The 24,374-nt window shown below is 42.0% G+C and overlaps 2 gene segments (V, D, J or C); both read right to left on the reverse strand.

The window, feature by feature from the left end:
* Window positions 1-5,510: 5,510 nt before the first annotated feature.
* Window positions 5,511-15,277, reverse strand: LOC132869156 (immunoglobulin heavy variable 3-74-like; the record flags this gene model as incomplete). The annotated part of the segment is given in 3 exon segments: window positions 5,511-5,527; window positions 14,804-15,094; window positions 15,193-15,277. Coding segments are annotated over 3 exon segments (348 nt in total), but the record flags the coding sequence as incomplete, so codon positions are not given.
* A 3,399-nt stretch (window positions 15,278-18,676) lies between these two features.
* LOC132869421 (immunoglobulin heavy variable 5-10-1-like) lies at window positions 18,677-19,183 on the reverse strand. The segment is given in 2 exon segments: window positions 18,677-19,047; window positions 19,132-19,183. Coding segments are annotated over 2 exon segments (423 nt in total).
* Window positions 19,184-24,374: the final 5,191 nt, after the last annotated feature.

The raw sequence follows: 24,374 nt of genomic DNA on the forward strand, positions 1-24,374 counted from the left end.
CTCTGCGATAGCGTCAGACAAAGACTTGGGCCGATGGGACAGATGCCTCCTCCTCCTGCTCCGGAAAAAGAGGGGGCTGGTAACTGGGGCAATGCTGGAAAGGGGTCAGCCCAGTGGATGATGAGGGAAGGCTTTTATGAGCATATTCTATCCAAAGGGGAGCCTGGCTCCAGGAGGAAGAACCACCGGATGTCAAGCACTGTAGGGCGACCTCTAATTTTTTATCTGTATGCTCCGTCTGCCCATTACTCTGCAGCTGGTAACCAAAGGAGAGGCTGGGAGTGGCCCCGATAAATTTACAGAATTCATTCCAGAAGTGTGCTGAGAACTGAGGGCCTTTGTCAGATACAATGTCCATGAACCTGGAACACATTGTTGATTCACAGTTCTGCTGTCTCCTTCCGAAGCTGCCTTCAGTGAAGGGATACAAAGTGAGCAGCTTTGGATCAAAGATCGATGATCATCAGGATGCAGGTGTTACACTTGGAGCTGGGTAGGCTGGTGAAGAAGTTCATCACAATGTGGGGCCAGGGATAGCGAGGCACAGGTAAGGGTCTCAGCAGTCCAGCTGCAGGTTAGTTGCTCATCTAGATTCTAGAATAGACATCACAGGCCGCCACAGAAGTCCTGACGTCCTGCTGCATAATTGGCCACCAGAAATGTTGCCAAAGGACAGTGAGAGTCCGAGCCACCCCAGCATAATAGGCTCGAATAGAGCTGTGTCCCCATTGAAGCACCTGGGAGTGCACACAAAGAGGCATATTAAAGCAGTTGGGTGGAATGTTACCTGGTCCCGGATCACTGGACAGAGCATTCTGGATGGCAGGTTCTATAACAAGCTGGGTTGCTGCTACTAGACAATGAGCAGGGATAATGGGTTCAATGGTGCCTTGCTGAGTGTCTGAAGAAAACTGCCTGGAGAGTTCATTTGGCTTTGTGTTCTTATAGCCTGGTCAAAAAGAAAGCACAACATTAAAGCAGGAGAAAAATAATGACCACCTGGCTTGGCATGAGTTGAGCCATTTAGCAGACTTGACAGATTCAAGATGGCAGGCAATGTGAAAAGAATGCATAGGGGTTCACCTTCCCATCCTTGGCTGACCATTGAGACAGGATGGCCCCAACAACCATGCCATCCACTTCAAGGACAAACTGAGTGGCTGCATGAGGGATGATGAGAATGGGCACCATGGTGAACCTGCTCTTTAGTGAAAAAAGGCACTCTCGGCATAGTTTGTTCATGATAAGGGGCACTTCGAGGATGGGAGCTCAGTCAAGGGAGCAGCAGTGGTGCCCTAGTTACTAATAAACCGCCAATAGAAATTGCCAAACCCAAAAAAGTGCTAGAGTTCCTTACGGGAAGAGGGAACGGGCCACTCAGAGACCACCTTGACCACCCTGGGGATATCACAAAGCCCAGGAAGGAAATGGTGCACTTGTGAAACTCGCACTTGTCTGCCTTGGCAAAAAGTTGATTCTCCAAGAGCCATTGCAGGACTTTTCTGACATGGGATCGATGAGTCTCCAGCATGGCAGAAAAGATGACAATATCATTGAGATACCCAAAGGCAAACCAGTTCATAAAATCTCCTCGGACATCTCTGATCAGGGATTGGAAGACAGAGAGGCATTAGTGAACACAAATGGAAGAACTAAATATTCATAGTGGTCAGGAGAAGTGGTGAATGCAGCCTTCCACTCATCCCCTTCTCTTATTTGCACCAGGTTCTCTTATTCAGCATTGCAAAGGTCCAACTTGGCGAAAAACTGAGCCCCTGTAGTAATTTGAAGGCTGTGGACATGAGCGGTAGGGTGTAGTGGCTCTTAACAGTGATAGCATTTTGTCCCCGAGAGGCAACGCAGGGCCTGAGTGACTGAATTTTTTTCTCTCGAACCCCCCACCCCCCACCCCCCACCCCCCGCACCTGCTAGGGAGGACAATGGATGGATAATGACATCCACTAGTGACTCTGATTTTGTCCATCGCCTCTCTCCGGGAACGGGGGGGGGGGGGGGGGGGGGGGACAAACTCCTGGAAGGTGTGGTCTTGGGTATCAGCTTGATGGTGCAATCAGAGGACTGATGGGGGGAAGAGAGGTGGCACAACCTTACTGAACACCAGATGAAGTTCTAGATATTCGGGGGTCACACTGGAAAGATCCAGTGTCTCATCAGGGCTGGTAACAAGAGGGGCCAGGGGAGTCACATCCAAAGACAGGCAGGTCACCAGGCAGCGAATACTCCAGGAGAAGACAGTCCCATCACTCCAGTTGATGTGGGGGTTGTGCAGTCCTAACCACCAGAAACCAAGTACAGTACAATAGGCTAAACCGAGGTGTTCATGGCATAAAAATAAATTGATTCAACATCATGACCTGACAACTTCAAATTTACCGGGTCCATGACATGGGAGATGGGACAGAGTTCAAACCTCTTCAGGGTTCTGGTCACAAGGGGACAATCTAACTCCCGCAATGAGATGCCCAGTTCCTCAGCCCAGGAAGTCTTGATGAAGCTCTGGTCAGCACGAGACTCAATGAGGGCTTGGATAGATTGAATCTTATTCTGAAACATGATTGTGGCAGCGGGGGCATGGCCAAGCATCGGTCTGTGACCAGAGGGCGGAGTCGGGGAAGGTAAGTGGCAGAATCACTGCACCTGAGGTTGATTAATGTGTTTGTGTGTCTTCCCCAGTGACTGCGCCCTATTTAAGGAAGAGAGCAAGAGCAGAGCGGGCTCTCTCCCCAACCTGACCACAACAGATGTGTGTGAGTGAGTGAAAGTTTGAGTGAAAGAAAGCTGAAAAGCTATAATAAACGGGTTTTGTGAACTCAGTTCTGGCCTGCCGTCCTTCTGTGCTCCACCCACCCATCCGAACTGCGACAATGATCTTGACAAGCAACGTTCTTGAACTTAAGATTTCGAAGTTCCAGGCTGGATCGTGACACATTCGAGCAACCTTACTTGATTCTCAATTGCTCAAATGAAGAACAGACTCTTACACAGTGTCTTCGGAACAGTCTTTGTCTGTCATCCAAATGAGCTGACAAAGTACAGTGAAACAGAGAAAAATAAAACTCCAATGACTAACCCCAAGTCATCATGACCAAGCTAGACAGTACACAGCCTGGGTTGGTCACAACTATTATGCGATTATACAGTGGGCAGGGAAGCGGGGGAGTGGTGCAGCCTGAAGAGGTGGGTCTTCAGTCTGCGCTTGAAGGTGGTCAGGGAATTGGCAGTTTTGACCTCAATGGGAAGGTCGTTCCACCAACAGGGAGCAAGGACAGACAGTTGTCTTGAGCAGGCTGGGCAGGAGCAAAGAGGAGGAAGGACCAGGCAACCAGTAGCAGCAGAGCGTAGGGCTGTGGCTGGCAATGTAGAGTCAGATCAGACTCTGGAGGCATGCTGGACCAAATCGCTTGACTGCCTGGTAAGCTAGTGTAACCCAGGTCCCACGTAGCTATGTTGTATATTATCTTGAGTATGTAGTACTATGGGACAGGGCCTGAGTTCGTTGTTGAACTGTTATTAAAATGTATTATTACCCTTTAATTTACCTCTTTTGAGTTTTACCCCAATTTTGATTTCTGAACTTCCTCAGCAAAATTTATAAGGACCACCACACAATGGTACATTGCAATAATCCTTTTACAGGTATTTATTTACAAAATGAAAGAATAAAGTTTGGTCACTCTTTATGAAATAAAATATAAACAAGACTCGAAATGTGATAAATAAAGGTGTACAAAATGAAATATCAGGTTTCTTTAGTTTTCAAACCTCTTCCTTTAAGTTTCAAAAATCTCTTTTATACCGTTATAAAAAAAAGTACAAAATACCTTTTTTATGCTTTTAAGTTACACCAAAATACCTTTTAACTTTCTTTAATCAAAATAAGTACCTTTTTAATAGCTTTTACACAAAATAAATACCATTTAGATACCTTAAATCAAAATAGTTACCTCTCAAATACCTCTTAAACAAAAAATTACCTTTTGAATATGGTTGATATTAACCAAACACAATTGTTAAATCACATACAAACCATCAAAATCACTCAATGTATATCTGTGGGCCCCCACACACACACCCCTTCACTCGTTAATCAAGAAATTTGACCCTGTTGCAGGCCTGATTTGAAGCTGGGGTGCAATGAGGCCTAAAAACTTGAATGGCCGCTTCACTCTGACGTGAGCAGAAAACAAAAAAAAAGCACGTGCAAGTTCAGTTAGTACTCACGATTCCCAGACAAATTGTTAATGGGGATAGCAGTCACCGCTGAGCAGTTAGTACACAGCATCACAGGAATCACAGGAAGCAAACAGCAGAGTCTGTCCCCTGGGAAGACCGGGAAAACTGCTCCGACCTCTCTCTTCACATCTCCTTTCAGCATATTCACTCAGTTGATCCACAATACCAAACGCTATTTCATGGCGAATTAACGTGAAGTCTCTTTTAACTAGGAAGCATTACAATGCTACCGTAACAGTATGATGTCCAGGCACATATACATAGTATGCTAAGCTAACTAGCAGGTCGCTAACTAACATCACAACATCATGTCTTATCACTATAACGGTTAGTTACAGCACAGAACAAAAGGCACATACTTATTTACCTTTTTACGAGTTACAGTCAAGTTATTATCAGGACCACGAGTAGTCGACCTTGTAGATAAAACTTTGAAATACTCTCAGCCAGTGGTTACGTTAGACTTTTTCATTGTCCGTCATTTTGACGGACAGGGTCGTAAAAATTCCGTCATTGTCCATTATTATCTGTCATTTTATTTTAACTTTTAAATGACAATGTATATAGGCTATAAATGCTATATATTTAATAACTTGTGTTTTCATGGACTCATTTTCATTTAAAAATTAATTCACAGAACAAGCTTGTATTATTTAATCATTTATTTATGTATTTATGATGCAAAAAGATGAACAGAGATTCTGACGTTCGGTCACTTGTGAACCCATTTTCCCTCCGCTAAAAACATTGCGGCTGTTGTGCCTTGTACGGGCATATGAACAATGTTATTTTACAACGTAGCAAGACAATTGCAGTTAAAATATGAACAGTCCACTACAACGATTTAAGTGACAATCTAATTTGACCTGTTTGCGTGAGCTCAAACCTTCCTTCTGGCCCGCATGGATTTAAATTGGGAGCTCGCTTGTGCATTATCAAAGTCGTCAATGGAGACTGCTGCCGAGGCAATTGTCATTAAATTTTGCGTCTTTGCCTCGGACAGACGACTTCTCACTGACGTTTTAATTTTATTCTGAAGGCTGAACCCGCGCTCTGCTGCGACACTGGAGACTGGAATAACCAGCGCCACTTCAGCCAACGTTCTGAAGTCGGGAAACATTTCTCCCAGGGAAGTGATCAGAAGCCGGCAAGAGCCTCTGAAGTTGGATTTCCCGACCCTGCTAGTACTCTCTTCATAGGGAGGAAATCCTGCAGCATGCGGTGTTTCTGCACCAGTGGTGCAGCTGCACCCCGCGTCTCGGCTCGGCGGAGCCTGGAACCTGACACGGAAGGTCTTAAATAAAACGAAGTTCTGTTTAAATGTTAGTTTGTCTACCCGTGCTCTCATTAAAATGATAGTTTAGCAGATATTCGAGCAGTGATGTTCCTAAGCTTCCTAAGCTTGCTGGGGAAGAATACAATAAATCGACATTTGTTTCCTTTTAAAAACAAGAAAACAACTAGCCTAAATGAGCGCTATTGTACAGGCAGGGAAACGACACAAACAACCCAATGCATCTCTTTTTTTAATAGCAAAAATGACGCGTCTTCTGCAGAGAAGGGAAACATTAATACACCTCACTGTGCTAGTGGTTAGAAAAGTCAGAGCGCGGTCAGGAGCGCGATGGGCGGAACAGCCTTGCGCAGTGGCTACAATGTATACATGAGTAGGCTATGCACTGAACATCAAGACTGCCGCAACGTCGGCTCAGACTGAAAGTGACGGCAGTGAAGACTATGTATACTGTATATAAGAAAACTCTGCCACAACTTGCCAATCATTTCAATTGTGTGTTTCATTATGTTTTATTATTGTTATTATTAGGCTATTATTGTTATTGGTAACGGTAAACATCCGTCAAAATGACCTTTTGCCTTCAGATTTTTCCGTCATAGCTAAAAAAAATCCATCAATGACGGACAATTGTCGGTTAACGCGACCTATGGTTTTGAGTCACTGTTTATTTCAGTGTTTATAATATACATGTTGAAGGTGTCTGAATTGATGTGTTGAGTGTGTGACTGTTGTTATTGAGACGATGTCTCTGCTCCTAATTCTGAGAGATAATACTTGTGTCTCTTCTCATTTCAGAAAAAAAGTAAGTTTCATGAGTTTAACCTCAGGAGAAGTGAGATACTGCCCTCTATAGGTGCAGAAACATTTACACATTTATTTTTATTTGAAATTAAGAAATGAAAAATGGTTCAATGTGACTAATCTTGGAAGAATGTCATTTTAATGCAATTCTTTGATCAAAACTATTTTTTATATGTTTGAAATGACACAATCAATTAAAACTTCATTGCAGTGAAATTTATTTAAAAGATAGGGAGGAGATTCATCTGATGGAGACTGTGTGTCTTTTCATGGAGCAGAAGCCTCTTTATCAAATACTATAATTTTCAATCAAGTATCAGTGAAATAGGATTGATAAGATTTGTATCTTGTGGACATTGTTATACTGTACACTGTATGAGGTGTTTTTGTAGAGGGATGTTGTTGATTTGTCTCACTGTGGATAACGAGCGCAGTAATACACAGCTGTGTCTTCAGTCTGAAAGTTTTGCCCATGTAAAATCATAGTGTTGCTGGAGGCCTCGGCTGAGAAACGGATCTTGCTCTTGAGTGAATCCTTGCTGACAGTATTACTGGAGCTGCAGTACCCCGATCCATTCCAGCGCGTGTCCTGATGCCTGTCGTATCCAGTAAGTACAGGAACTCGTGGCTGAGTATCCAGTGATCGTACAGGGGACTGAAAATGATTCTCCAGGTTTAACCACCATGACTGCAGGCTGAACCAGTTCAATACATTTAATTCCTGTGAACAACAAACAATTATTCAGGTGCCTTCTTTCGAAAGCAAATATGTCCACAATTATCTGTTTCTCTCAAATTCTCCACATACTTACCAGATGCAGCTGTTAACAGCAGGAGTAGAAATGTTGAGACCATGGTTTGAGTGGAACCTGAACCCAGAACCTCACTTCTCTTGAGTGCACCTCAAATATTTTATAAGGGGTTTGATTTGCATGACAGTGTTGAGGCTTTCATAAAGGCACAGCAGGCTTAAAGACATGAGGCATTTCCTGCAAATGGAAAAACACGTACACATTCACAAAATATAGTTCCTGACTATTTACTGACTAATTCACCAAACAGTGTGGATTCTGCAGCCTGGTTTAATGAGACACTGATTTAATCGATCTGTAAGGTCTTAGCTTCATAACAATGTTGTAGTTAGAGTTTAGGACTTTAATGTAAATCCCAGGAGAACATGTTCTCATATTTATTCCACTCAGTCCTTTGAAGCTCAGCATGTTGGGTAGATGTTGTGTGAATAGAGAAATAGCGCCCCTCACAGACCTTAAAGCTGAAAGAAAAACATCATGTTCAGACATTTCTAATGTGGCTGCAGGATAAATATACAGGAGACACTACAAGACCAAAGGTGGAGGAAACTTGCTAAATTTGACTGTTTGTCAAAAAGGGAAAATAATTTTCACTTCTACTGGTGAGAAACAGCTGCATTATTTTTCTCTGGCTGTTCAATAGCTTCTTGATGGCGGAGAATAGATTTATGGATGATTTACTCAACCTTCCTTTTTCCCCAGAATGCCTTTGGAGGAGAAACGAAAAGTCAGTGGACTAATGACACATTTTCTGATCAAATACAAATTCCACAAAAGGACAGACAACAGAACTGCACTTTTAGTGTTTTGTTGTAATAATTTACTCCACATTATTCGGATGATGCCATGGATCTAAAAATAGCACAAACTTCAAACTTTCTTGCAATGGAACGAAAATTATAACTGAGAGGGCGTGGCAGCGGGGGCGTGGTCAAGCCCCAGTTTGTGATTGGAGGGCGAGGCCGGGGAAGGTCAGTGGCAACATGATCACACCTGTGTCAAATTACTGGTCCGTGTGTGTGTCTTTGTCTTTCAGTGCCACCTGAGGGCTGATGTGGAGGGAGAAAGCACCTCCCTGTGTGCTGTGTTTGGATGTGAAATCATCAAAAAATCTGAAACAAAAATTGCCCTGCAGTGAACCCGCCTGTCCCAGTGCTTCAGTTTTTCACCACCCCGAAAAAAAAAGTGTTACAGATGGTTTACAGAGCTATAAGCACCGAGTTCATGATTGAAGTGAAACTCACAGGATGAAGCTGCCAGCAGCAGCAAAAATGGAAGGAACATCGTTGAACTCAAAGCAGTGCAAAATTCTCCAGAGTCCACAGTGACTGAGGCTGATATTTCTCTATCTGTAGTTGGAAGGGGGGAATTTTGCAGATTTGCATATTGTGATGCTCTTCCATTCAAAACAGCCTGCTGGTTTCTGTCCTTGACAGGTTTTAATCATCAGAATGAAAATTGTTCTTTGGTGCTGAATTTGGTTTGTTTTTATGAAAGACTGAATGTAAGAATGATAATTATTCTCAATGCTTGAGGATATTGGGATCATGAGAATGGAAAAATTCTACTTTTTTTTCAAAGTCATGACAAAATGCTCTCACACTTTCTCACACATGATACACAAACTCTGATTTGCTGGGGTGATTATTCTTATTTAATGATATAACAGTAGAACAAATTCTCGACAGAGATGTGATTATAATTGTGTGTATAAATGTGTAGCAGTGTTAGAGCTGTAACACTGGGGATTCAAATCTACACCACAAACGAATAAAAAATTAACATGAAACCCTGGTGTAATTTGTGGGATTATTATTTTTTTTAGTTCGATGTGGATGGATAAGTTTTGTATCTTGTGGTCATTCTGTTATACTGTACACTGTATGAGGTGTTTTTGTACAGGGATGTTGTTGATTTGTCTCACTGTGTGGATAACGAGCGCAGTAATACACAGCTGTGTCTTCACTCTGCATGTTCTGTCCCCGTAAGGTCACAGTGTTACTGGAAGTGTCTCGAGAAACAACAAACTTGTCTTTCAGTGAATCTTTCTTTTCAATGTTCCCATCATAATAAATGGTGTTGATCCATTCCAAAGGTTTTCCTGCAGGTTGTCGAATCCAAGCTGTTCCATAGTGGTTGCTGCTATCAGTGATCGAAGCTCCAGACACTCTACAGGTGATGGTTAAAGTCTCTCCTGGCTTTATCACCACTGAGTCTGGCTGGATGAGCTCAGTAGCACAGAACACATCTGTGAAAAGAGAAAAAGAAAAGGTTGACATGTTGAACTGAAAGGATCAGATGAACTCATAAAGCTTCGATCAAAACACTCACAGGGGGCGAGAGCCAGCAGCAGCAGTGGAGCTGAAGCAAACATGTTTGTGTTGAACGAGGACTAATGAGAACCGCTTCCTCTCGAGATAAGCACGGTGCTAATATTACAAGAGGAGATGGAGATTTACATAAACATGACAGAGGAGCTGTGTTGAGTGCAGCTCTGCAGATGTTCATCACAGTCAAATCACATGTCTCAATTTAACATCAATTTAATGTGGGAAATAATTAATTTATGATTATTACGAGTAAGATTTTTTTGTATAAAATAATGGTTCATAAATAAATAAATGATGCAATTCTCCCTTTTTATTTTGGTTGTCATGAAAAATAAACTGAATTTTTGCCATAATACATCACAATAATAATAATAATAATAATAATAATAATAATAATAATAATAATAATGAGAAAAACAAGCTTTTATATCATTATCAGCCCTGTTCAGAATTGCATGAAGACAGAGATCAATCTCATGTGTATGAAGATCCTAGTTTATGATTTTTAATGTTTATGATGGCAATGTCAAATCATGAAGTTTCATTTATCGATCCAGAAGAGCAGTGCATCACTGAACCCCTCATTCTAATGGTGCTGGTTCTCAACGAATGAGTAACATTATTTGTTGTCTTGTGGACTCCTGAACACAAATCATTCTGGTGTTGATCGGAGCATGAATTTAAACAGCTAAATTTGTGAGATTATTTTGTCTTTGTGCACTGTGTGAAGTGAACATACTTTCCAGGCAACAAGAGGCACAATTCTCAGCTCCATCACATCTGTAGATGAGGAGATTTACCTCCAACTGATCAGAGCAGTTTAGAGAACTGGAATATGATCATCAATCAAGCTGTTAAAGCCAAACTTTCAATGTCCAAAGACAGACATTATGTTCAAATCATAAACTGTGATGTTCATATCACCTGGCCTTTGGAGAGTCTGAATGCTGCAGTTACACTTCACCTCCTTCACATTAACTATGGATTGGAATGGAATGGATTGACAGATTATTCATGATGGATTAACTGTATATCCAGCCCAGGACAAGAAATAATTTCATGTTGAGGCCAAAGATGAAACATGAGGTTGATTTCCCTTTGTCTTTGAAATACAGAGGGGTCTGAGCCCTGCGAGCTCATTTATACCAGGCGTCCCTGGGGACAAGTGGACTGCAGGGAGATGAAAATGAACAGGGATGTTTTTGTACAGGACTGCAGGGAGTCTGTAGTGCTGTGTGTCTCTGGCACAGTAATACACAGCCATGTCCTCGGTCTGAGAGTTTTGTCCTCTTAAATAAACTGTTCTGCTGGATGTGTCCTGGCTGAAACTGATCTTGCTCTTCACTGTATCTTTGAGATTAGTGCTACCATCACTACACAGATATCCGAGCCATTCCAGAGCTTTCCCAGCAGGTTGTCGTATCCAGTTAATACAATAGCTCGACTCTGAGGTCTTACAAGAGATGGAGAACGACTCTCCAGGTTTCACGAGCACAGAGGCTGACTGAGTGAGCTCCACAGCACCAACACCACCTGAGAACAACAACAATAAAACATCATCAAATCATTTTCCCAACCAGGTATGAAATCTAAACTCATTCAGCCAACATGGAGACTTACAGAATGCAGCTGTGAGCAGCAGCAGCACTGATGAGAGCATCGTTGTATGGGATAAAACTGAAGTGAATTAAACTGTTCAGCTGCTCTCCTCCTCACCACACACACACTCACAATCACCAACCTCATATAAGAGACATCAGTGAAGGATTTGCATCAAATGCATCACATGACCTTGAAGACTCGGGTTTTAAAACTAAACACTTGCATATCTCTGTGACCAACTGATTCAAGTTTCAAAGTGTTTCAAAGTGTTTAATGTCATAGGCACAGTAAGGAACATGTCCTCTTGCACAATGAAATTCTTTGTCTATCGTCCACCATGAGTGCCAAATTACAACAATAAATAGGTGGAAGAAATCATAGAAAGTAAAGGCAATATAGTGCAAAATAAAAAGCAAAAAAAAAAGTATATTACAAAATAAAGGTAATGTATTTACCTTTTTTTTCCTTATTTACCTCAGAGCCAGTCACTGAGGGTGGGGTGCAAGCCAAGTGTGGACAGTTTATGGGTGAGTTTGTGGGGGATGACCCTGTTGAAGGCAGAGCTGTAGTCAACAAAGAGTCTTCTGATGTAGGAGTCTTTGTTTTCCAGGTGGGAGAGGGTATAATGGAGGGCAGCAGCGATGGCATCTGAGCTAGACCTGTTGGGCCTGTAGGCATACTGCAGGGGGTCCGGTATACTGGTTTGAATGTGGGCCAGTACCACTCTCTCAAAGCACTTTGAGATGGATGGAGTGAGTGCGATCGGCCTGAAATCATTCAGGCAGGTGGGTGGGCTCTTCTTGGGAAGAGTGACAATGGTTGTGGTCTTGAAGCAGGAGGGAACAGTGCTCTGGCTGAGGGAAAGGTTGAAGATAGCAGTGAAAACATCAGCCAGCTAACTGGCACATACTCTGAGGGACCGCCCAGGGATGTTGTCTGGTCCTGCTGCCTTCCTGAGGTTGATCTTCCTCAGAGCTTTGTGTACAGTACCTGGCCTGATGAGACTGTTGATGGGAGACTGTTAATGGTGGTGCTGGTGGGGCGTTGGTTGGTGCAGGTGTGTGTGCCTCCTCTCTGTACTGTAGCTGGAGGTCTCAAAGCAGGTGTAGAAAGTGTTGAGGTCATCCGGCAGGCTGTTTGTGGAGCTGATGGTGCTGGTCCTGAAATCTGTGAAGTGCTGCAGGCCTTGCCACATCCGCCCAGGGTTGGCAGTAGAATAGAAGCTGTCCAGCTTCTCTCTGTACTGCCTCTTGGCCACTGTAATGGCTTTCCTGAGTCCATACTTTGCCGCTTTGTCCTCCATTTGATTGCCTGATCTAAATGCAAGAGAGTGAGCATGCAACATGCATCATCGCTGACTGTTTATCCAGGGCTTTTGGTTGGGGAACTTCCTGATCTGTATGGTGTGCAAGATTTTGCAGACCCTTATATTTCTAGACCAGTGGCTCTGACAGTAGTTTCAGCTTCAAGATTTACAGAACAGTGCTTGTTCTAATATGTTTTCATTTCTAAATAATTTACACAGACACACATCATGGATGCTCTACATAAATTGATTTAAAACATGGGGAGGAGATTCATCTGATGGAGAATGTGTGGCTTTTAATGGAACAGAAGCCTCTTTATCATGTACTATAATTTTCAATCCTTTAACTTTTTTATTCAAGGATCAGTGAAATAGGCAATCAGGATTAAATGCTGAATTTAGAATGATAATGATTATCAATGCTTGAGGATATTGGGATCATGATTGTGGAAAAATTCTACTACTCTTCAAAGTCATGACAAAATGCACTCACACTTTCTCACACATGATATGCAAACTCTGACTGGTTGAAGTGATTACTGTTCCCGAATGATATGACAGTATAGCAAGTTCTTTTTCGTGATGTGATTATAATAGTGTGCAGAATGTGAAGCAATAATGGAGATGTCACACAGAGGTTTAAAATCTACGAGACAAACTACTGAAAAATGATTAACATGGAACTCTGTTGTAATTTGTGTGATTATTTATTTTTTAGTTTGACTTGGCTCTACAAGACATTTTCAACAGAAGAAGAATAAGCCTTTATGTGGACACATGCACAATCAAGCACAGTGAAATTCATCCTCTGCATTGAACCCATCTGAAGCAGTGAACATACACGGGGACACACTCACAGCAGTGGGCAGCCATACTACAGCGTGCGGGGAGCAGTTAGGGGTCAGGTACCTTGCTCAAGGGGAATTCAGCCCAAGGCAACCCCATGAAGACATTCTGTTACACTGGACACTGTGTGAAGTGTTTTTATACAGGGATGTTGTTAATTTGTCTCACTGTGGAGAGCGAGCACAATAATACACAGCTGTGTCTTCAGTCTGCAGATTCTGTCCTTGAATTGTTATTGTGTTAGTAGCAGTGTCTCTGGAGGTGCTGAACTTAGTTTTTAGTTTCTCATTGGAATGTCTCCTCCCACCACTATAGAAGTGTCCCATCCACTCCAGAGTTTTTCCTGCAGGTTGTTGCATCCATGACGTACCTTCGCTCATGACTGACTATGAAACCTTGCAGTGGATGGAGAGACTCTGGCCTGGCTGGACTGTCATGGAAGCAGGCTGAGTCAGTTCCTCACCATGCACATCTGTGGAGGAAAACACATGGTGATATCTCATGCAATATACGCTGCACATTTATTGTTATTGTTGTAAATGAATGAATTTGATAAAGCACTCACAGGAAGCAGCTGCCAGCAGGAGCAGTAGAGATGGAGAGAACATGGTGTGTGATGTTTGTACTGGGGTCTTCTCTGTTCTCCAACGTTTAACAGAGACCATCACATAAATAGATCGATATCCAGCCCTGATGCTTGTATTTGCTTATCTGCTGATGATGGGAGGACAACAGATTTAAAATTTATTTAATTCTTGAGGAAGATATTCATCTTATGGAGAATGTGTGGCTTTTTAATGGAACAAATCTTTGCCATGACAGAAAGTTCTTTATCAACTTCAATACCAGGTGAATAATAAACGGAATTATACATACAGAGAAACTTGCAACAAGGATTAGATACTAAATTTAGGGCGATAATTATTATCTGTGCTTGAGGAAATAAATTACATGCCTGCCCACTTCTGCATTTATTTTTCTTTGCAATATTTTCTCACAAACTCTGTTGGTTCTTTTTCTCACAATATAAACACATTAGTCCTTGTAACCACAATGACGTGAACAAGGATGAAGCAGAACACATGTCATGCAGCATCACTTGAGCTCCCAATACACTGCCATGTTCATGTTTCTGGTCTTTTGTGGCTCCCACAAGCTTCATATCTGACCACATGCTCCTGTGACTTTCTTACAGCTGATTCCCATCCTGATGCACACCTCAAGTTTGGGCTTTTCTGGCAATTATTTCTTCTTTTTTTTTCAAAATGAAACATATTTCCAGACACATTGTTGGACATAAGTCCTCTCTCAGTCCTTTTAATCTCTCAGTCATTTTATCCTCAATATGTGGGGCAGATGTTGTTGAAGTAGAGAAAGAGCGCCGCTCAGAGGACTTGAAGCAAAATAAAATGCAGAATGTTCATGAAGATGTTCATAATAAATGACTCTGGGGTTCAGTTTCCTGCTGAGGGAATATTTACAGCTCATGAGGATGTGCTTGTGTAAGTTTTTGTACAGCTCTAGAGTCTGTTGTATCAGTGTGAGTCTCTTGCACAGTAATAAACAGCCGTGTCTTCGGCTTTCAGACTCTTCACTTGGAGGTACAGCATGTTTTTATTGGTGTCTTTAGTGATAGAGAACTGGCCCTGCAGAGACTGAGCGAATCCAGTGCCAGTGCCACTGTCAATGTAGCCGATCCACTCCAGTCCTTGTCCTGGTTTCTGACGGATCCAGTGCATCCAGTAGCTGCCCATTGAGAATCCGGAGACAGTACAGGACAGAGTGACTGACTCTCCAGGTCTCTTCACCACAGAAGCAGAGGAGGTCAGGGACTGTCCATAGGAATCTGGAAGAGAAGAGTATAACTCGGTTATGTTATAATGTTTATCAAGACAGAGTGGCTCTTTTTCCTTCCAATAATCTCATGAAAAATCTGAAACTTACATGAAATGAGTCCAAATAAAATACACTGTCCTAAAATCATCCTTCTCCGAGTTCTGCTTCAGCCAGATTTAAAGTGTATGGGAGTGTTATCTATCACACAGTTCACTGGAAACTAGAAAAGCCAAGAACATGCTGTTTATACCCAACTCTATTTGAATAGGGAGTGTCCATGAGCACTATGGATGGATTAAACCCACAACCACAGGCTGCTCAGTGTAGAGATGAGTGGATGATTAGAAGGTTCTGTGTGGAACTCGACAACAGAATGTTTCACGGTTAGAAAGAGTTGAGAGTAAAACCATTTTTGGAAGCTGAGAACCCTTAATCATCCACAGAACCTTTAAACCATTCAAACATCTCTGAATGGGGAAAAAAAGGATATGATTTTATACAGTGTAACATCATACAGATTCACATTTCATAGGAAAAGTTTAAACAGGGGTTACGGTATTTGTATAAAATTAGACAAATCGATCAACTGCCTTATTTCAATCCTTATGAATTTACCATGAAATCAGGTTCTCCAGAACAAAGAGCCTTATCTACTGATCAACACAACACAGGTTGCTGATATGCTGTATGTAATTCTGTTTTATCTGAGGGTCATGATTCATCGCAGAATGTGAGAAGAACTAGATAGAACTCGACGCCAACGGCGTCGATGGGATGCCTCCGCCCGGTAGATGACATGCCTTATTAAGTTGTGATTTGGGGATGGATATTTGACCTCACAGTAATCTTGACCTGGTGAAATTACTTGTATTAGCCTTGGAGATATTGTGTTCACAAGGTTTTCGGACAGACATTTGACCTCACAGTGACCTTGACCTTAGACCTTTTGATCTCAAAATCTAATCAGTTCATGTTTGTCCCAATGCGCACAAATGGTGAAAGTTTGGTGAAATTCCTTTCAGTAGCCTTTGAGATATCATGTTCACAAGGTTGCGGGATGGACGGACAGACGGACGCACGGAAGGACAGACGGACACACGGACAACCTGAAAACATAATGCCTCCTGCACCTTAAGGTGGCGGAAGCATAACAACCCCCCCCCAAAAAAGCAACAAAATATGGAATAAAAGTATTTGATGGTATGAACGCATCTTTTTTTTATTTTTCAATAATTATTATTATCGCATTTTTCAAAATTGCTACTGTCATTTTGCCAGTTTGTTTACATTCTAAGCAGAAATTATTTTGTTGGACATTTTGTATCAAGTTTTTATTTATCAAATTTTTTATCGAATGCGCACAAATGGTGAAAGTTTGGTGAAATTCCTTTCAGTAGCCTTTGAGATATCATGTTCACAAGGTTGCGGGATGGACGGACAGACGGACGCACGGAAGGACAGACGGACACACGGACAACCTGAAAACATAATGCCTCCTGCACCTTAAGGTGGCGGAGGCATAACAACCCCCCCCCAAAAAAAGCAACAAAATATGGAATAAAAGTATTTGATGGTATGAACGCATCTTTTTTTTATTTTTCAATAATTATTATTATCGCATTTTTCAAAATTGCTACTTTTCAATTTTTCAATTCAATTCAAAATTTTCATTTTGCCAGTTTGTTTACATTCTAAGCAGAAATTATTTTGTTGGACATTTTGTATCAAGTTTTTATTTATCGAATTTGCTAAAAATAAAAATAAAGATAGAACTCGACGCCAACGGTGTCGATGGGGATGCCTCCGCCTGGGAGACTACACGCCTTATTAAGTTGTGATTTGGGGATGGACATTTGACCTCACAGTAATCTTGACCTGCTGAAAGTACTTGTATTAGCCTTGGAGACATTGTGTTCACAAGGTTTTCGGACAGACATTTGGCCTCACAGTGACCTTGACCTTAGACCTTTTGATCTCAAAATCTAATCAGTTCATGTTTGTCCCAATGCGCACAAATGGTGAAAGTTTGGTGAAATTCCTTTCATCAGCCTTTGAGATATCGTGTTCACAAGGTTTCGGGACGGCTGCACGCACGGACGCACGGACAGACGGCCAACCCGAAAACATAATGCCTCCTGCACCTTAAGGTGGCAGAGGCATAAATATGTGGAAGTTAGATGTTGCCTGTTTACCTATGACAATATACAGAGCATGTACAAAGTTATTTGCATGTTTGTATCACATTTAATTACAAATACATCTATAAATGTGACCGGGTGCAGGGGCTAAAGTTTTATGTAACTATTTGCAGACAGAAGTAGTGACAGTGGAAGTTTTTGAGGATTGTCCTTGTAAGCAGTTTATGTTTAAAGAGATAGAACTCGACACTAACGGCGTCGCTGGGGATGCCTCCGCCTGGTAGACTACATGCCTTATTAAGCTGTGATTTGGGGATGGACATTTGACCTCACAGTAATCTTGACCTGGTGAAAGTACTTGTATTAGCCTTGGAGATATTGTGTTCACAAGGTTCTCGGACAGACAGTTGACCTCACAGTGACCTGGACCTTCGACCTTTTGATCTCAAAATCTAATCAGTTCATGTTTGTACTAAAGCGCACAAATGCTGAAAGTTTGGTGAAATTCCTTTCATCAGCCTTTGAGATATCGTGTTCACAAGGTTTCGGGACAGACGGACGGACACAGATGCACGGACAGACGGACAACCCGAAAACATAATGCCTCCTGCAACTTACGGTGGTGGAGGCATAAAAATGGCCTGAAAGTGCAGAGAGCAACTGGTTGAGATGGTGGAGTTTGCACAGACTGCCCTCTAGAGGCACAAAAGTCCTGTTGTCAAAATATCCAGAACTTGAAGGAGAAATTAAAAAAAAAAGGTTCAAATGTTCTTGCTGTCAGTAAAAAGGTCTCCCATGGAGCAGCAATACAAATGAAGGAAGTTTGAATTCCAGATTGGAGCATTTGTAACAGCACGGTTTAAAAGAAAGAAAGCGCTCAGATCCAGTATCAGTGGGAAATTAATTAATTTACAACCGTGTCTTTTTGATGGAGTTTGTTCTTCACTCTCTGTGATGAAGATTCTTTAATGTCATTTAAAGAGCAAAATAAAGAAACTTCCTGAAAGATGAAATGCACTGACACCACAGTTCTGCTGAATTCTTGAATCTGCTTAAAGTGTTGATTTATGTTTTGTGGGATTTTTTTTTTTAAGTTCAACTTGCTGAATAAGTTTTGTATCTTGTGGACATATGAATCTTCCACTAAACCTGGTTGAGACTAGAGGTGTGGATTGGGACTGGGATGACTCTTAGTTTGTTGGGTGAAGAACCATCAGAGCCACAATTCACACACCATGCTGACACTGATGCCCTTTCTACCTCTGGGAGTTTTTCCAGTGTTTCCAGGGGCAAAGTTCATAGATATATGTATATATTTTGAAGAAAAAAAAATCTAGTTCAGGCCCTTCCTACATGTGTTTTAAATCCAGAAGCACGTGGATATTTGGAGCAGTAAACAGATACAGAGAATGTTTTCCTGTCTATCAATTCCAGCTGAAGCAGCTTCAGTTAGTTCAGATACAGTCTGTGTCTGGTTTTTGTACAGCTGCTTCCTCAGCTCCAGTCACTGTGGCTCTTCGGGCGCAGTAATAAACCGCAGTGTCCTCTGTCCTCAGACTCTTGGCCTCTAAGTACTGTGTGCTTGCTGGGACGTTTTCTGTCATGGTGAACTGGTTCTTCACAGACTCTGCATATGTTGCTTGATTTCTGCCTGTATCCATCCTCCCAATCCATTCCAGAGCTTTCCCTGGTTTCTGTCGTATCCAGTCTATGTAGTTGCTCGTCATCGAATATCCACTTATTTTACAAGAAATCTTCACAGTTTCTCCAGGTCTCTTTACCACAGCAGGAGACTGGTCCAGTCTGATCTCAGCACTGCAAAAACCTGCCAGATAAAGCAATCAGAAATAAATCATGAACACATTCAATCATACACTCAGTGGGAAACATATAAAGAAGTCTCAGAGACCTTGTGTTAACATGAGGATAAAAATGCACTGCTGAATGACGCTCAGCCCCATAATCAAACTCTGTGATGGCTGGAAGTTCTTGAATTCAGTTGGGTGATATGAGCTTTAGCTGAGCAACGAGCTGATTTTTATGCAGAGCAAATAAGAACAGGATGGATTTGCATCGACATCCTTTTAACCAATAGAGTCATGTCTATAATATGAAGATCCACGGGCTGATTTTGCATGTGCCGAGGATGAGAGCGATGACACATTTTACAATTTGTCAGTTCAGTTTCATGGTTGTTTTTAATAATTAGTGAACATGCAAGTGGCCGTCAGAGTTCTTGTAATTTAGTAATTTCCTTCACTTCAGAGATGGTTAATTATGAATGAACGTATTTTATTGAACGACTAAAGCACTGTTGATATCAGTGTTTATAATATACATGTTGAAGGTGTCCGAATTGGTATGTTGAGTGTGTCTCCTCTCATCTCATCTCATTATCTCTCGCTGCTTTATCCTGTTCTACAGGGTCGCAGGCAAGCTGGAACCTATCCCAGCTGACTACGGGCGAGAGGTGTGGTACACCCTGGACAAGTCGCCAGGTCATCACAGGGCTGACACATAGACACAGACAACCATTCACACCTATGGTCAATTTAGAGTCACCAGTTAACCTAACCTGCATGTCTTTGGACTGTGGGGGGAAACTGGAGCACCCAGAGGAAACCCATGCGGACACAGGGAGAACATGCAAACTCCGCACAGAAAGGCCCTCGCCAGCCATGGGGCTCGAACCCGGACCTTCTTGCTGTGAGGCAACAGTGCTAACCACTACACCACCGTGCCGGCCATGTTGAGTGTGTTACTGTTGTTATTTAGACGATGTCTCTGCTCCTAATTCCGAGAGATAATACTTGTTTCTTTTCTCATTTCAGAAAAAAAAGCAAGTTTCATGAGTTTAACCTCAGGGGAAGTGAGATACTGCCCTCTATAGGTGCAGAAACATTTACACATTTATTTTCACTGTTCATGAAATATTCTGTGAAGTGAAGAAATGAAAAAAGGTTCAATATGACTAATCTTGAAAGAATATAATTTTAATGCAATTCTTTGATTAAAACTATTGTTTGTGTGTTTGAAATGACACAAACTATGAAAATTTCATTCCAGTGAAATTTACTGAAAACATGGGGAGGAGATTCATCTGATGGAGAATGTGTGGCTTTTCATGGAACAGAAGCCTTTTTATCATATCCTATAATTTTCAATCAGATAGGAAAGGATCAGTGAAACAGGATGGATAAGATTTGTATCTTGTGGACATTCTGTTTTACTGCACACCAGTGGCGGCTGGTAGTCTTTCAAACAGGGGAGGCTGGTCGGTTACGATATTTCCAGATTTTAAAAGAAAAAACACCAATTTTGCCCATACTCTTGCCTCTGATCTGGCTGATTGTTGGCAGGGTCACAAACTGTGAAATAACAGGTTCTTTCGGCCCATTAGCCTACTGTCCAATATACATGATGGTGGTGTTGGGGGGGGGGGGGGTACATTTTAACATTTTATATTTTAAAATTGTGGCATGTTTAAAAATTGATCATTATTGAAAGCAGCTCTTTGTCAGGAACCTCAGCAGTAGAGCTGGGTGCCACACATTTCATTCAATGACACTTTCCCTATATTTTACTTATTTTGACTGAGAAATGTTTTATTGACAATTTTGATAACCCTTCACTTTTAATCCAGGTCTGTAGTATGAAATGTTCTCGGCTGTGTTTTTGTTTAAAAATGTTTTCCAAATTGTAGCTGTGTTTAATTCATATCCAGAAAAATATATATTCCAATATAATATACTCAGCATAAACATTTTAAATAGATTCTATATTTTTGGTCCATCCATGACATATTACTAAAGTAGCCTATTTACTGTTGTTGATGTGGGTCACTTGCTGTTAGCCAATTCACTTTCTCATACCAGGAGAGCTAAAAGGAACGAGTATTATTCCCTACCTTTTTCTTAAGTCAATTTGAGGCGTTGGTCTACCCTCCTCTTTAATTTTTTCCTCGAAAGGAAGACTGGCAAATGGCTTCGCCAAAATTAAATCAGCAATGCTTGGCATCCGTGCGCAGCTTTCTTGCTAGCTGACTAGCCCCCTCAAGTTCAGTCACTCAAATAAACGAAATTTCTGGAACTAAGATAGCAAACTTGACAACACTATATTTACACTTTATTTACAATGAAAATATATACGAACTAAAAAAGCTGGTAGAAACTGTATGTAATGAATGAAATCGAAATGTAAGCTGATCTCTTACAATACACCACAGCACTTCGAATTCGCATGGGACTGAACTGAAATTCACCGCTGCCTGTCTATAGTTGAAGCGAGCTGTCAATCCAAGAAAATATCCGGCCGCTTTCACCAATCACCAGTCTCCTCGCGGAAACTGCCATGTCCCTCCCATGTGAGGCTCGGAGTCCGTAGGCGGGCGTTTTCGCAGTATTTGTCCAATAATCGTCTTGCATTTTGAGATTGAAAAGCGCATAGCTCTCAAATGCCGTTGAAGTCCACTGAGGCTGGGAGTCCGTGGGAGTCCGTAGGCGGGCATTTTCGCAGTATTTGTCCAATAATCGTCTTGCATTTTGAGATTGAAAAGCGCAGAGCTCCCAAATGCCATTGAAGCCCACTGAGGCTGCGCTGCATCGTGCTGTCACGAGGGGGAGAAACTCACGCACACATTAAAGTTATAAGGGCATTTTTAGAGGAGGCTGAGCCTTCCTCGTTGTCTTAGAGCAATCGCCCGTGGTGGGGAATGTGGAGAGGGGTTAGCTGAGATGAGCAACCAGAATCAGGAGGGTAGGGAACGTGGAGAGTTAGCTGAGTTAGCTGAAGTGAGCAGCATGATTCCCATGGAATCATCAAACCCAGCTAATTTTCCAACAGACCATGGTAATTTCCCTGAAAACATTACAGATGCTAATGTGAAGAGGTATATCCTTCAAACTGGCCCATGTAAGCCAAATGGTCCCTTTCCCGTCACTGGCAATTGCAGTTTTTCAACCCATTACTACACATCTGTCACTAAAGCTGGTTTTAAACTTCCATGAAGCTGGTTATGCTACTTGCCCAAGCTTGACTGTGCATATTGCGAGCCTTGCTGGCTTTTTGCTAATCGTCAAGCCCCCTCCTACAATAATGCCTGGGTAAACGGAGTAAGAGATTGGAAACATATCTCCTCCAAAATTGCAGTGCATGAATTTACCCAGATCCATCTCGGTGCGTGTGTAGTCTATGAGCAGTGGAAACTCCATGGTACAATAGATGCTGATATGGAGAGGGATGTTCATAATGCGGCTAACTTTTGGAGGCAAGTGTTAGAGCGCATTGTGAATGTCACACTGACTTTAGCGTCATGTAACATGGTATTTAGGGGACACCGAGAGTCCATTGGGCAGGGGAATGCAGGAAACTTTTTGTCCATCATTGAACTGTTGGCCCGCTATGACCCTGTCCTGAAAGAACTGATCAGCCGGCCTGAGGGATCAGTTAAATATCTGAGCCATGCTATTCAGGATGAGATCATTTATATATTATCACAGAGAGTCAAGATCAACATAGTTCATGAAATAAATGCATCTCCATTTTATTCCATCATTATGGACACAACTCAAGATGTAGCAAAGCGTGATCATCTGAGCCAGGTCTCCAGGTATGTTTTAATTGATCAAGATGAAATGGGTGTTGCTACAGATATCAGGATAGTTGAGGCTTTTCTTGGATTCGAGATAACTGTGAATGCATCCGCTTCTGAACTGGAGGGCCGAATTTTTAGCTGCATTGAAGGGAATGGCTTAGCTCTCTCCAGATGCCATGGACAGGGTTATGATGGCGCAGCGAACATGAGCAGAATTTATTCTGGTGTTCAAGCGAGAATAGCGGACTGGGAGCCCCTTGCTTTGTACGTGCACTGTGCGGCTCATTGTCTGAATTTGGTACTGAATGATTCTGTCAAAACTATCCCAGAGATTAGACAGTTTTATGATGTGGTTGAACAACTGTACAACTTTTTTGCCAACAGTGTTAAGAGATGGGAATTATTTGGCGACTTATTGAGCCCAGAGAGCAAGGACATAACCTTGAAACGCCTCTGCCCAACCTGCCGGTCCTCCCACTCTGATGCACTTGTTGCGTTAAAGTACAGATATGGAGACGTCATTAAAGCTCTCGACAAGCTCTCACTTACAAGCGAGAAAATGAATGAACAAGATGAGGCAGATGCACTTACAAAGGCCATTACTAAATTTCAGTTTGTATTTTTAATCAGCCTTCAGACAAAGATTTTGGAGTGCACTAATGCCATCTCAGGCCTAGAAATTCATATATTTTTTCACCAGCCAGCCGGACTAGTTACCTTCCAAACAGAAAATCAACTAGCCAAAATTTGTTCATGTATGAATTTTACTTCTGTCAAAAATAACGCAAAAGAGAGTAGTTACCATTGTTCATGACTAATGTGCACTTATTTCAAGACCCGAGTATTTTGATACTGTTGTTAAATACATAAATGAGAACAACACAGAGCACCATAATATCAACAAATAATAATATATTGGAAAACTTGGCAATTTGGTGTATGAGTATTGAAAACAAATATACTTACTATCGTGACTATAGCACACAAAATATGTCCAACATGCTTTCTGTATTTAACCATTTATGAGAGAGAAAGCATTAGGAGCTTCATATTGACTAGGAAACAACTTGAAAAAAATTAATTATTCCATAAAAATCGTATCGCAGCCAAGGCCTACCCTGCTCCCACGTTTGCTTATAAGTCCTTTGTTGTTTCTCCTTCTCGTACGCTTTATCGGCGGCCTTTTTCTCCTCTTCAGACCGAGGTCGCTTTGTCCCCGTCTCTGGCGGTTTCTGTACACCTTTCAGAAAATTCCACGTCGCAACGTAGCTTTGGCAGATGTAGATGTAAACAACAAAAAAACACACGTGTTTAAATGGGCGATAATGTGGCCACATCTATTGAATTTGATAACGTGATGTGGCAGTGGGGGCGTGGCCAAGCGTCGGTCTGTGAATGGAGGGCGGAGTCAGGGAAGGTAAGTGGTGGAATCATTGCACCCGTGTTTGTGTGTCTTCCCCAGTGACCGCGCCCTTTAAAAGGAGAGGAGAGCAGAGAAAAGGAGCTCTCCCCGACCAGAACACGTGTGCATGTTTGCGCACGCGTGGCTGGGAAATGAT

This window comes from Neoarius graeffei, chromosome 20, assembly GCF_027579695.1.
Source record: "Neoarius graeffei isolate fNeoGra1 chromosome 20, fNeoGra1.pri, whole genome shotgun sequence".
In the NCBI taxonomy this organism is placed as follows: domain Eukaryota; kingdom Metazoa; phylum Chordata; class Actinopteri; order Siluriformes; family Ariidae; genus Neoarius; species Neoarius graeffei.